This window comes from Myxocyprinus asiaticus, chromosome 12, assembly GCF_019703515.2.
Source record: "Myxocyprinus asiaticus isolate MX2 ecotype Aquarium Trade chromosome 12, UBuf_Myxa_2, whole genome shotgun sequence".
In the NCBI taxonomy this organism is placed as follows: domain Eukaryota; kingdom Metazoa; phylum Chordata; class Actinopteri; order Cypriniformes; family Catostomidae; genus Myxocyprinus; species Myxocyprinus asiaticus.
In genome coordinates this window covers 20080907-20096101 of record NC_059355.1, presented here as the reverse complement: position 1 = coordinate 20096101, position 15195 = coordinate 20080907, and the positions used below count along the sequence as shown (strand labels likewise).

At 38.0% G+C, this 15195-nt stretch overlaps 1 protein-coding gene across 10 annotated transcripts in view; it reads right to left on the bottom strand.

The window, feature by feature from the left end:
• rhot1b (ras homolog family member T1) overlaps positions 1–15195 on the bottom strand; it is a 41688-nt gene that overhangs the window by 6775 nt on the left and 19718 nt on the right. For 2 of the 10 annotated variants that reach the window (XR_007898627.1, XM_051712063.1), the window contains exons 18-19: positions 10801–11003; positions 1877–1999 (exon numbers count right to left, since the gene is read on the bottom strand). Coding sequence is in view for 5 of the 10 variants with exons in the window: in XM_051712063.1 (XP_051568023.1) it covers positions 1877–1999; positions 10801–11003 (326 nt within the window). In the remaining 5 variants the exon portion in view is untranslated. Of the gene's footprint in view, positions 1–1002; positions 1318–1876; positions 2000–6858; positions 8082–10800; positions 11004–15195 lie in introns of those variants that run through there. The other 8 variants (XR_007898628.1, XM_051712064.1, XR_007898629.1 and 5 more) reach the window with 8 other exon arrangements.

The following is a 15195-nucleotide window of genomic DNA, read 5'->3' as shown; positions in this document are numbered from 1 at the left end:
GAATCACTGTGAGGAGATTTCAATGACAGATGGAGAGCAAAAATAAACTTAAAGAGGAAAGAAGGGTGGTCTTCACCCAGCAAATCACTGTCACAACTTAAAACTTGTGTGAGAATAAGAAACTAAATTGCTGCATGCCACAAGCTGTAAATCAGAAGAGGATTACAAAAGAACAATATTGAAGATGAACATAAAACGAATTCTAGAAGTATGTTGGATGTCCAAAGAAAAGTGCTTAGTCACATTAAGTACAGTCTGAATTTAAAGGGATAGTTCACTCAAAAATTAAAATTCTCTGCCTTCCCAGATGTGTATGACTTCCTCTCTTCTGCACAAATTATGATTTTTAGAACAATATTTCTGTAGGTCCATAGAATGCAAGTGAATGGGTCAAAAGTTTGATGCTCCAAAATGCACACAAAGTCATCATAAAAGTAATTCATACGACTCCAGTGTTTTAATCCATATCTTCAGAAGTGATATGATAGGTGTGGGTGATCAATATAGATCCATATTTAAGTCCTTTTTTTGCTAAAAATTCTTCTCCATTGTATAGACCAAAAGAGCTGAGTAATTCTTCTAAAAATCTTCATTTGAGTTCTGCAGAAGAAAGAAAGTCATACACATCTGGGATGGCATGAGGTTGAGTACATGATGAGAGAATTTTCATTGTTGGGTGCACTATCCCTTTTAAGAGTGTGTGTGTGTGGGGGGGGGGGTGTAGTACAAATTACAAATCTCATAATCTTGGCTCATGAATATTAATTAGGTGACATTATGATAATGCAAATACTGTTATCCACTGCACAACAGTGCCCGCCCACTTTTTCAGAAGTCTTTGTTCCGGAGATGTTTTTCCCTTTCATTTTTTTCCCCATAGGGATTTCATAAAAGAAGCCATGAATCAAACCAACCGCTCCATGGTGAATCATAACATTAAAAACTTTGATTTGAAGCAAAAAAGTATTTGAAAAATCAAAAGATGAAGGTACAAGATGGTACTTGCCTTTAATGAGGGAATGAACTACAATCCCATGAAGCATTGCGAAGAACATAATCAAACTGAAAATGATGGAAATATATACAATTATAGATTTTAAGTTGTTGATTGTAAGTATAAAAATATATTAAGTTAGCGAAATATTCAGAATAAGTACCGGTAGTTTGAGAGTTAAGGGAGACCAACTCGATTGCGTTGTTTAAAGTGCATTAGTCTGGTGGGCGGTCGATGCATAGCTTTGTTTGACGCGTTTCTATGACTGGTGTTGCATTGCTCTTGAGGATCGTGGGTATTGTAGTTCTTCACCACAAACTGCACTATTAAACATGATTTAAAAAAAATTACATTGCAATAAAGTGGAGTTATATCTTCAAAAGGAGTAAATACCATCAATTAACAACCTCAGAGCTCATAGTAGGTCTGTCTTTAAAGGTTTATAAGTTGTTGTTAAAAATCAATTTGCTACAGTATGGAGAAAATGAATGGGATTTTCACTTCTGTGTCTTATAGTTCACTTTGTGTCATATGTCTACTTGAATATATGTTGTGCTGTGGTTTCCTGAAGGACCCTCATTTCGTTTTGTTCATTGCAGTGTGTAAAAATTACAATAAACCTGATGTTGATCAAACAGGAGGAATTCATACATGAAAGGATGCAATCTGCCACTGAGCTACACCTCGGTTGATTTCAGCCACTAATGCATACAGTGTGCCACAAATGCTTCAGTTAAAAAAAATGATCAGGATGAAAGAACGTGCAGTAAATAAAGAAACAAGAGGATGAAATAAGATAAATGAACAAGACATGACTGGAGAAGAAGAGAGAAGAGGTGAGGAACCGAGACAAAGACATCAATAAGAGGTGATCCTCAGAACCTGCTGAAGATGACAGTGTAGAGTTTGGTCCGAACCGTCTGCACAAGCTCAGAGTTGAGGAAGTTCTGACAGAGGCAGAACGTACACCTGTTACAGGTACACATGCAGCGCAGACGCGCATGGCTGCCAACATACAAAGAATATACAAAGAAAATGGGCAGAAATTAGCTATTAATAAGAAACAGGTTATAAAACAGCATACTAGAGAAAAAGACCTAAAGTGGAGAGGTGGAAGAATCAAAAGATTACGTTTGAATGTTCTCTCAAAACCATTAAAGGTGCAACATGACATCATGACATTTGGTCATGAGATGCAATAAGAACCAATGAGGTTTGATGTTATCGACGTATCTGCCATATTTGAGTGCTTTATTAATGATAATACAAATTGATCATATTGCTTCAGAGGACTTGAATATGTTGCATATATATTAAGATAGCCGTATTGATTACTTTTACTGTGGTTTTATGGAGCTTACCAGACCAAAGTCACAATTCACTATTTATTATTGCAAATAAACCTAAAAGAAGACTTTTAAAAATTCACCTTTTGGGTTACACTGAAGAAAGTCATACTGGTTTGCAGTTACATTAAGGTGAGTAAATGATAGAATTTAAATTTTTGGGTGAACCATTCCTTTAATGAGATATAGGTGTCTGGTGTGTGTTTTCTGTCCACATGTAAGCAAAGTAAAGTGTTTCTCTTGTTGTCTTACACAATGACGGAGAAACAAGGAAAAACATGATTTACATCATATGTTTAGGATTACACAAACTGGATTGAATGTATATGTGCTGTGGAAAATGTGATCATTTGCGGAGACTGCAGTTGAAGAACAGAAAATAGATGATCTAATATCATGAGAGAAAGAGCTATCTTGGAGACGTGAGTTTTTGTTAAGGAAAAGTTGCCCCCCTGGCAGTGTTATATTAACCCTTGTGCGACCTTCATGACATTTTAGTTTTTTTCGATCATTTTGGCTGTGTTAATGCCAACGGCATAAATTTAGCTAAAGGTGTGTAATTTTTGGGGAATTTTGATTTTTCAACCTCAGTACCTATAATACATCTATAATACATGGTGTACACAAAATAGTTACACTCACAACATTCAGGACAAAAATGTCCCAATTGAAACCCATTAAAATGGCAATATTTGATCTCAGTGCCATTAAAGCATGAAATCATGAATTCTATGATATTATGCTTTCATTCCGGAGCCCTGGCTTCAAAATTAAAATTTTTAACATTTCCCACCAGATGGCACCATTTTTCTCATGTTTAGCCTATGGAGTAAATACATGCTTTACTCCTATTTTCTGCATTATAGAGCGCTGCAGGCCAATTTAATAAATGATGCAGCTAAAATTGTGTGGGTGTGTTGGTATGGATGTTAGAATGTGTGTATTGTGAAATTTGCGTGTGTGTGTGAAAAACAACAGTGGCATTATGTAAACAAACTGGCATTTAAAGAAATTAATGAATATTTGGTAATGATCAGGACTGATGTTGGTTAAAAAAATCTAAGTCAGTGAAAGTGGAAAATAATATTAATATATAATATCTTTATGGCAGTTTTTTGATGCGGATATTTTTTGAGTGTGAGGTTTTTTTCTTCTTCAAATCTGACAATGCACAAAAAAATAATAATGCATCAAAATCAATGATGTTGCTAATCACTGACATATCCCAGACTGTGATAATCCTAAAATAATAATAATAATAATAATAATAATAATAATTTCCCCTTAGCAACTAGTATATGGAAAATAATTCATTTTATGTTTTTAATAAAAAACAACAGTGGCATTATATAACAAACTGGCATTTAAATGGATAAAATCCAGAAAATTAATGAATATTCGGTAATTATGATCAGGACTGATGTTGGTTAAAAACAATTTACTCATTGAAAGTGGAAAATAAAAATATATGACTTTTTGACAATATTACAATAATACATTTTTGTCCTCTAAGGACCTCGGAGTAACTTTTTTTAATTGATGCACAAGGGATAAGTAAATCACTTTACAATGTATAGGGAACTGAACCCTGAGAGGCTACACTCAACTGAGAGTTGTGAGGAAGATGTGGTAAATTACGCAAACAAATGATTTTTCCTGCAATTTTTATTTATTTTATTATTGTGTGCGTTGCACACAAAGACAAGGTTAATAAAAATATTGGAAATTAAAATGCTATTTGGCATGAGAATACACACCAAATGGCTTTGTTAACCCTCCTATTGCGTTCAGAATCTGCATACACCTTTTGCATTCGCGGATCAATTTTGACCTGGTAGAATTTAAGCTTATAAATCATTCATAACCCAATGGTTTTCATCCAAAACTACAGTGCTGTGAAAAAGTATTTGCCCCTGATTTCTTCTATTTTTGTGTGTTTTTCATACTAAACTGTTTTAGATCTTCAAACGAGATTTAACATAAAATAAAGGCAACCTGAGTTAACACAAAATACAGTTTTCAAATATATATATTTTTTATTGAAGCAAAAATGTTATCCAACACCTATATCACCCATGTGAAAAACTAACTGCCCCTTTAAACTTAATAGCTGGTTGTGCCACCTTTAGCAGCAACAACTGCAACCAAACGCTTCCGTTTACTTGAGATCAGTCTTTCATAACGCTGTGGTGGAATTTTGGCCTACTCTTCTTTGCAGAACTGTTTTAGTTCAGCCACACTGAAGAAGTTGAGCATGAACTGCCCATTTAAGGTCCTGCTACAGCATCTTAATCAGGTTCAATTCAGGACTTTGACTAAGCCACTCCAAAACCATCCCCAGACCATCACACTACCACCACCATGCTTGACCATAGGTATGATGTTCTTTTTGTGGAATACTGTGTTTGATTTACGGCAGATGTAACGGGACCTCTGTCTTCCAAACAGTTCCTCTTTCGACTAATCAGTCTGCAGAACATTCACCCAAAAGGTTTGAGGATCATCAAGGTGCGTTTTGGCAAAATTCAGACGAGACTTAATGTTCTTTTGGGTTAGCAGTAGTTTTCGCCTCGCCACTCTTCCATGGATGGCATTTTTGGACAGTAACTTTTTTTGTGACTTCCTGGATGAGTCGTCGCTGTGCTCTTGAAGGAATTTGGAAGGTCGGCCACTTCTGGGAAGGTTCACGACTGTGCCAAGTTTTCTCCATTTGGAGATAATGGCTCTCACTGTAGTTCTTTGGAGTGCCAGAACCTTTGAAAAAGCTTTGTAACCCTTCCCACACTGATGAATTTCAATCACCATTTTCCTCACCATTTCTGGGATTTCTTTCATAGTGTGCTACTGGGTGAGACCTTTTAGCCGACTTCATGCTGCTGATTGAATAGGGCTGGCAGTAATCAGGCCTAGGTGTGTCGGGTCCAGTTGAACCCCATTATGAATGCAGCTTCATAGATTTGGTGATTTAGTAACTAAGGGGGCAAATACTTTTTCCACACAGGCCCAGTTGGTATTGGATAACTTTTTTACTTTATCATTTAAAAACTGTATTTTGCGTTTACTCAGATTGCCTTTGTTTCATGTCAAATTTTGTTTGAATTTTTGAAACAATTTAGTATGAGATATACACAAAAACAGAAGAAATCAGGATGGGGCAAATACTTTTTCACAACACTGTATATTGTAAGTCATTAATAACTTCTTAATTACTGATGCATGTAAAAATATTGATATTTTTGGCATGTTAACTGACAAATATAAAAGTTATTAATTAATATGCCATTTTATTTAGAAATAAAATAATTTAGAAATGATTTGACATTTTAAAATATACATAAAATACAGCAAAACCAGTGTGATCCTCGTGAAGACATCTTTTTTAAATCAATATTTCTGTGAAATTTTATTTCAATATAACAATATAAAATTGATATTCACATCTAATATGAGAATTACTAGTAATTTGAATGAATTTCCTATTACTCAAAACTGTTCAGTACAACTTTTTGGTCAAAAGTTATGAAACCAACATATTCTTTTTCAACTAAATATCATCAAAACAACAGTACAACTAAAGTGTACAACATTAACACTTCTTTACTATGTTTTAAGCAAAATCTATTCTATTTACTATCATGAACTGCCGAATGTTATTGTGTGAGTACGCTGCAAGCTGGTTCCGCATCAGATGGCTGCAGAGTAAAATGTGGACAATTTCCTCTTTCAAACTCTATTTAGACTAATGTGTGCATGAAAAGTTTTCTCCTGCCACACCTTCTTTAGACAGTAGTACCTTTGATTCAGTTTATTTGTTATGTTTGTTACATCTGTCATGTCTGTTTTGTACAGGAATGTGTGTGTGTTTGTGTGTGACTATGTGTGTGTGCATGTTTGTAAACAAGATTCAGTCCCATTGAGTGACAAAAGTGTGTAAGAGAGTATGGGAAAGATGCTAAATGTAAGTGAAATGTTTATAAGAAAAAAATCTAATTAATAGATGTTCAAAAAAAAAAAAAAAAAAAAAAAAATAGATGTAATATCATGTGTAAAGCCACAGCTGATGCCCGGGTCAAGATGTACCCACGAACGCAAAAGATGTAAAAAAATTTTTTTAAATGATTCTCTCTCTTGAACAATTTTATTAAACAATCTGAAAGAAAAAAAATAAAAAAATAAAAAATAAAAATAAAAATACACATATACACATATATACACACACACACATATATATATATTATATATATATATATTTATATACACACACACACACACACGTATATATATATATAATTTTGTGTATTTTGAAAGTCTTGACAAAGTCACAAAGTTTGGTTCCAGAAATTAAAAACTATGTGCTATTTAAAAATTATTATCTACCTTTCCCGGGTCAAAAATGACCCGAATGTAATAGGAGAGTTAGGCAAAGTTGAAATAAAAAAAAAAAAAAAAAAAAAAAATATATATATATATATATATATATATATATATATATATATATATATATATATAAAAAATAAAATAAATAAAAACAAATTATAAATCGAGCAACACATTTTTGTCTATTCGTACATACACTATTTTACCAAAAGTATTCGCTCACCCATCCAAATAATTGAATTCAGGTGTTCCAATCACTTCCATGGCCACAGGTGTGTAAAATGAAGCACCTAGGCATGCAGACTGCTTCTACAAACATTTGTGAAAGAATGGGCCGCTCTCAGGAGCTCAGTGAATTCCAGCGTGGTACTGTGATAGGATGCCACCTGTGCAACAAGTCCAGTCGTGAAATTTCCTCGCTACTAAATATTCCACAGTCAACTGTCAGTGGTATTATAACAAAGTGGAAGCGATTGGGAATGACAGCAACTCAGCCACGAAGTGGTAGGCCACGTAAAATGACAGAGCGGGGTCAGCGGATACTGAGGCGCATAGTGCGCAGAGGTCGCCAACTTTCTGCAGAGTCAATCGCTACAGACCTCCAAAGTTCATGTGGCCTTCAGATTAGCTCAAGAACAGTGCGCAGAGAGCTTCATGGAATGGGTTTCCATGGCCGAGCAGCTGCATCCAAGCCATACATCACCAAGTGCAATGCAAAGTGTCGGATGCAGTGGCGTAAAGCACGCCGCCACTGGACTCTAGAGCAGTGGAGACGCGTTCTCTGGAGTGACGAATCACGCTTCTCCATCCGGCAATCTGATGGACGAGTCTGGGTTTGGCGGTTGCCAGGAGAACGGTACTTGTCTGACTGCATTGTGCCAACTGTGAAGTTTGGTGGAGGGGGGATTATGGTGTGGGGTTGTTTTTCAGGAGCTGGGCTTGGCCCCTTAGTTCCAGTGAAAAGAACTCTGAATGCTTCAGCATACCAAGAGATTTTGAAAAATTCCATGCTCCCAACTTTGTGGGAACAGTTTGGGGATGGCCCCTTCCTGTTCCAACATGACTGCGCACCAGTGCACAAAGCAAGGTCCATTAAGACATGGATGAGCGAGTTTGGTGTGGAAGAACTTGACTGGCCTGCACAGAGTCTTGACCTCAACCCGATAGAGCACCTTTGGGATGAATTAGAGCGAAGACTGCGAGCCAGGCCTTCTCGTCCAACATCAGTGTCTGACCTCACAAATGCGCTTCTGGAAGAATGGTCAAAAATTCCCATAAACACACTCCTAAACCTTGTGGAAAGCCTTCCCAGAAGAGTTGAAGCTGTTATAGCTGCAAAGGGTAGGCCGACGTCATATTAAACCCTATGGATTAAGAATGGGATGTCACTTAAGTTCATATGCGTCTAAAGGCAGATGAGCAAATACTTTTGGCAATATAGTGTATTTTTCAACACAACTTTGTAAAAGTGAGAGAAGCAGGGTAACTTAAAGGGGGTTGCATGCCAGACGCATCTAGCAGACAACGGCGCATTGTAAAATTAGAACAAAATATTTTCTATGAAGGTATGCACACCCCAGGTCGCCGTTTGTCGCGACTCGCATAGTTTTCCATTCAATTCCACCAAAATCATTAACAAAGGACATAGATTATTTACTCTAAACATCACTGGATGACATATTGTGTATATGTATATTTCATATAGCCTCCAAAATGTATTTTCAGCTACAAGTATACCTTTTTGTGGTTTATAGCTTGAATGAAACCTATTCAAGGCTACATACAGAAAAATGGCATAATACACGTCGATGTTTCCAATTGTTCAGTTTGCGCAGTTCCACCAGTTTCATACATTAACATGCAAACTCATCAACGTCAATTTGTTCATTCTTAAAGAAGTTCAAAAAAACATAGTAACTTTTGTGTGTATGTTTACTAGATCAACAAATTCGTTTGGACTGCAAGCTGCCGCATCGACACGTCCTGTGAGTGATAGGTGTGCCTTGTCCTACCCGCGACCGGCATCACACCCTTATGGTCTCCCAAAGCTACTACACCAGACTACATTAAACGGAAGGCCAACTGACAGTGAACAGTATAGCACACAAATTAGGTTTCTAATTTAAATGTTGGCTAATGTTAATACAGTGCATCCGGAAAGTATTCACAGCGCTTCACTTTTTCCACATTTTGTTATGTTTACAGCCTTATTCCAAAATGGAATAAATTCATTATTTTCCTCAAAATTCTACAAACAATACCCCATAATGACAACATGAAAGAAGTTTGTTTGAAATCTTGGCAAATGAATTAAAAAAAAAAAAAAACGAAAAAAAAAGAAAGAAAAAAAAAAAAAAATCACATGTACATAAGTATTCACAGCCTTTGCTCAATGCTTTGTTGAAGCACCTTTGGCACCAATTACAGCCTCAAGTCATTTTGAGTATGATGCTACAAGCTTGGCACACCTATTTTTGGGAAGTTTCTCCCATTCTTCTTTGCAGGACCTCTCAAGCTCCATCAGGTTGGATGGGGAGCGTCGGTGCACAGCCATTTTCAGATCTCTCCAGAGATGATCAATCGGGATCAAGTCTGGGCTCGGATGGGCCACACAAGGACATTCACAGAGTTGTCCCGTAGCCACTCCTTTGTTATCTTGGCTGTGTGCTTAGGGTCGTTGTCCTGTTGGAAGATGAACCTTCGCCCCAGTCTGAGGTCCAGAGCGCTCTGGAGCAGGTTTTCATCAAGGATGTCTCTGTACATTGCTGCATTCATCTTTTCCTCGATCCTGACTAGTCTCCCAGTTCCTGCCGCTGAAAAACATCCCCACAGCAAGATGCTGCCACCACCATGCTTCACTGTAGGGATGGTATTGGCCAGGTGATGAGCAGTGCCTGGTTTCCTCCAGACATGACGCTTGCCATTCAGGCCAAAGAGTTCAATCTTTGTTTCATCAGACCAGAGAAGTTTGTTTCTCATGGTCTGAGAGTCACTTCAGGTGCCTTTTGGCAAACTCCAGGCAGGCTGTCATGTGCCTTTTACTGAGGAGTGGCTTCTGTCTGGCCACTCTACCATACAGGCCTGATTGGTGGAGTGCTGCAGAGATAGTTGTTCTTCTGGAAGGTTCTCCTCTCTCCACAGAGAAACGCTGGAGCTCTGTCGGAGTGACCATTGGGTTCATGGTCACCTCCCTGACTAAGGCCCTTCTCCCCCGATCGCTTAGTTTGGCCGGGCGGCCAGCTCTAGGAAGAGTCCTGGTGGTTCCAAACTTCTTCCATTTACGGATGATGGAAGTCACTGTGCTCATTGGGACCTTCAATGCTGCAGAAATTTTTCTGTACCCTTCCCCAGATCTGTGCATCGATACAATCCTGTCTCGGAGGTCTACAGACAATTCCTTGGACTTCATGGCTTGGTTTGTGCTCTGACATGCACTGTTAACTGTGGGACCTTATATAGACAGGTGTGTGCCTTTCCAAATCATGTCCAATCAACTGAATTTACCACAGGTGGACTCCAATCAAGTTGTAGAAACATCTCAAGGATGATCAGTGGAAACAGGATGCACCTGAGCTCAATTTTGAGTGTCATGGCAAAGGCTGTGAATACTTATGTACATGTGATTTTTTTTCGTTTTTTATTTGTAATAAATTTGCAAAGATTTCAAACAAACTTCTTTCACGTTGTCATTATGGGGTATTGTTTGTAGAATTTTGAGGAAAATAATGAATTTCATCAATTTTGGAATAAGGCTGTAACATAACAAAATGTGGAAAAAGTGAAGCGCTGTGAATACTTTCCGGATGCACTGTATATCAATGCCTCAAAAACGTATTGAAACGTGAACTCTCTTTTTAAGTGTATCAAGTGTAAGAATTACGATGTCCTGAGGTTTTCTCAGTACCTGTTAGATAGGCCCCTATTCTGTGCGTTTTTTTTTTTTTTTTTTTATAAATATTGTCTTTGATTGTTGCCTGGAGTTTTTTTTTTTTTGGTTGTTTCGTGTAACCTAAAAACCTAATAAAGCAAAAAAGAATTCCACTGTCCTTGTGTGGATACTGTGGATAATGAAAGCACACTTACGGGTACATAGCCATGGTGGTGAGTTTGATGAAGATGTCTTTGCTGGGAGCTGCAGCTGTGTTACAGCTAAAGGACTGAGGCGGAGGCATCTTGTGTTTGCGGCAGAATTCCAGTGGTGTCATACAGTATTGCTGCTTTGTTTCTGGCAGGTCTGACTTTGCAGAAATCAACATACATGGAGTCTTACTGTCCATGAAGTATTGCTGGCAAATAAAGTATAACAGGCATGTGAAACCCATATTTCACAATGATACAAGATAACTATTATACACACCCTTTTTTAAATTATACCACACTTTTTAATTGACTTTGACTTTAAATGACATTTCAATAACCTTTCCTGGCATTTGGGCTAAGTGGATAATTTTTTTAAAAATCATTTTGATTAAAAACGATTTGCTCATGAATCATTCAGACAAATTCGTGAACTGGTAAAATCTACTCTGATTGATTCTCAATCAGAGTAGATTTGATTCTCTCACAAATGAAAGTTTTACTCTACAAAATGTAAAACTGTCCTGATATTAACAGGTTTTCTATGACAATGGAGATCCTGATTATAATAAATGCATAATACAGTACTAAATTATAAGTAATATAAATTACAAACAAGTTACATAAGTTAAAAGTTATAAATAAATTAATATAGTTATGAGTTATTTATAATTTATATACATTTAAGATAAAAAATAAACAATGTCTCTAACTTTGTGGCGTATTGCGAGTCATTAAAGAATATAACCAAAACAGTAGTCAGGTTTGAGTATTCAGGTCTAATTGGTCCATTAATACTAGACTTTTTAGTGTTGCCCTGATTCTTGAGATAAGGGACAAAACATGTTTTAAATCTGAGTTTTTATTTTTTAATTCTAAATTAATTTGAAATGGATATATTTGTAGACAAAGGTCTCAACTTACGAATCATGTAAGGGAACAGGTTTGGGTAAAAACATTTTTTTCTGAAAATGGACATTTATTCACTTTTTAACTTACTACTGAAATTTGTGTCAACTCCGTCAGACACAATAAAAGCATGCTATTTTAATCCAAGTGTGTAAAGTCATTAATTATTTTATAATGGTGTTCAGTAAAGGAGTTAAGTGATAAAATACATTCTATAAATTTGTTCTGTTTTCACACTTTTCTCAAAATTCTGATGGAGTTGACCATATGTAATATTTTTACAACTTAACCATGTGTTGTTCACTGGAGCCATTTTTTTTTCCCTCTGTTAAAGCGGCTTCTAGAAACTAAACAAAATGCCAAAATTCTTTCACAATTCTTAAAGAAATTGTTCACCCAAAAATGAAAATGTTCTCATTATTAACTCACCCTCATGCCATTCTCTCATCATTTACTCACCCTGATGCCTAATGGCATGAGGGTGAGTAAATGAGAGAATTTGATTTTTTGGGTTAACTACTCCTTTAACAGAAATTATCAAAATGGGATGACGGAGTTGATATGTTGAAGCTGTGACCGCAGAGACTTAAACATTGTTTGTTTAAAATAAATATATTATATATATATGAAACTTACCAGTCCACGTGTCCTACTGTTGCATCCACCATGAGCAGGAAGTGTGAAAGGGGTATTCTGAGTTATAGCTGATCATGAATCATTACAGAGCTGATACAGCTGATCATTACAGAGGTAGGGATAAAATCTTGTACAATCAGGCCAGGAACACACTAAATAAGGAGTGTGGCTAAAATAAGCTATTCTGATAAGCTGAAAAACAAGTATTCAGCTAATGACCCTGCATCAGTGTGGAGTGGCCTGAAACAATTTACTAACTACAGGATTCCTACTCCCAACACTGTAGTGGACCAACAACTGGCTGACGACCTGAATGTGTCCTTCTGTAGATTTGAAAGGCCCAATCTCAAACCCCACACCCACTCTGACCTTCACTTCACACAATTATCAACACCTCCTGCAACCCCCCTCCTGCTACTCAACCCTGCACTTGAGATCTGTGAAGAGGAGGTGTGCCGTGTCTTCCAAAAACAAAAGACAAGGAAAGCAAGGGCCCAGACGGTGTTTTACACACTTGTCTAAACTCCTGTGCTAACCAGCTGGCCCCCATCTTCACACTGATCTTCAATAGATCACTGGAGCAGTGTGAAGTCCCATGCTGTTTCAAATGCTCAATCATCATTCCTGTCCCAAAGAAACCCAAAATCACAGGACTTAATGACTACATACCCCTCTCTCTGACGTCTGTGAGAGACTGGTGTTGGCCCACCTGAAGGACATCACTGGACCCTTACTAGATCCCCTTCAATTTGCTTATCGAGCAAACAGGTCTGTGGATGATACAGTCAACATGGGATTGCATCATATCCTGCAACATCTGGACAGACCAGGGACATATGCAAGGATCCTTTTTGTGGACTTCAGTTCGGCTTTCAACACCAACATCCTAGCTATTCTCCAGACTAATTTACACCAACTCTCTGTTCCCACATCTATCTGTCAGTGGATCACCAGCTTTCTGACGGACAGGCAGTAGTTAGTGAGACAGGGGAAATTCACTTCCAGCACATGTACAATCAGAACTGGTGTCCCCCAGGGATATGTGCTCTCCCCAATACTCTTTTCCCTGTATACAAATGACTGCATCATTAAGGACCCTTCTGTCAAGCTCCTGAAGTTTGCAGACAACACTACTGTCATAGGCCTCATCCAAGATGATGATGAGTCTGTATACAGAAGGGAGGTTGAACGGCTGGCTCACTGGTGTAATCAAATCAACCTGGAGTTGAACATGCTCAAAACGGTGGAGATGATTGTGGACTTTGAGGAACACCCCAACATTGACCCCCCTCACCATTCTAAACAGCACTGTAGCAGCAGTGGAGTCATTCAGGATCCTGGGCACTACCATCTCAAAGGACCTGAAGTGGGAGACCCACATTGACTCTATTGTGAAAAGGCCCAGCAGAGGTTGTACTTCCTTCACCAGTTGAGGAAGTTCAACCTGCCACAGGCACTGTTGATACAGTTCTACTCAGCAGTCATTGAGTCTGTCCTCTGCACTTCAGTAACTGTCTGGTTTGGTGCAGCTACGAAATCGGATATCAGAAGACTACAAAAGGACAGTTTGGACTGCTGAGAGGATTATTGTTTGCCCCCTACCCTCCCTTCAAGAACTGTACACTTCCAGAGTGAGGAAAAGGGCTGGAGAAAAAAAAAATAATAATAATAATCACACTGGACACCACTTACCCAGCCTTCTGGCAGGCGCTACAGAGCACTGAGCACCAGAACCATCAGGCACAGGAACAGTTTTTTCCCTCAGGCTATCCATCTCATGAACAGTTAAAATTGCCCCATTGAACAATAATTAATGTGCAATACACAGCTTAATCTAATTATATACTGTATATCCAACATACCATACCTCTTCTGCCATTACATTCCCTTGCATCTGTATATAACAGATTTGTATTAGTATATTGTACATGCGTATATATATATATATATATATATATATACACACACACACACACAGTGCATCCGGAAAGTATTCACAGCGCTTCACTTTTTCCACATTTTGTTATGTTACAGCCTTATTCCAGAATGGATTAAATTCATTATTTTCCTCAAAATTCTACAAACAATACCCCATAATGACAACGTGAAAGAAATTTGTTTGAAATCTTTGCAAATTTATTAAAAAGAAAAAACGAAAAAAATCACATGTACATAAGTATTCACAGCCTTTGCCATGACACTCAGAATTGAGCTCAGGTGCATACTGTTTCCACTGATCATCCTTGAGATGTTTCTACAACTTGATTGGAGTCCACCTGTGGTAAATTCAGTTGATTGGACACGATTTGGAAAGGCACACACCTGTCTATATAAGGTCCCACAGTTAACAGTGCATGTCAGAGCACGAACCAAGCCATGAAGTCCAAGGAATTGTCTGTAGACCTCTGAGACAGGATTGTAGAGGCACAGATTTGGGGAAGGGTACAGAAAAATTTCTGCCCCATTGAAGGTCCCAATGAGCACAGTGGCCTCCATCATCTGTAAATGGAAGAAGTTTGGAACCACCAGGACTCTTCCTAGAGCTGGCCGCCTGGCCAAACTGAGCGATCGGGGGAGAAGGGCTTTAGTCAGGGAGGTGACCAAGAACCCGATGGTCACTCTGACAGAGCTCCAGCATTTCTCTGTGGAGAGAGGAGAACCTTCCAGAAGAACAACCATCTCTGCAGCACTCCACCAATCAGGCCTGTATGGTAGAGTGGCCAGACGGAAGCATGACAGTAAAAGGCACATGACAGCCCGCCTGGAGTTTGCCAAAAGGCACCTGAAGGACTCTCAGACCATGAGAAACAAAGATTGAACTCTTTGGCCTGAATGGCAAGCGTCATGTCTGGAGGA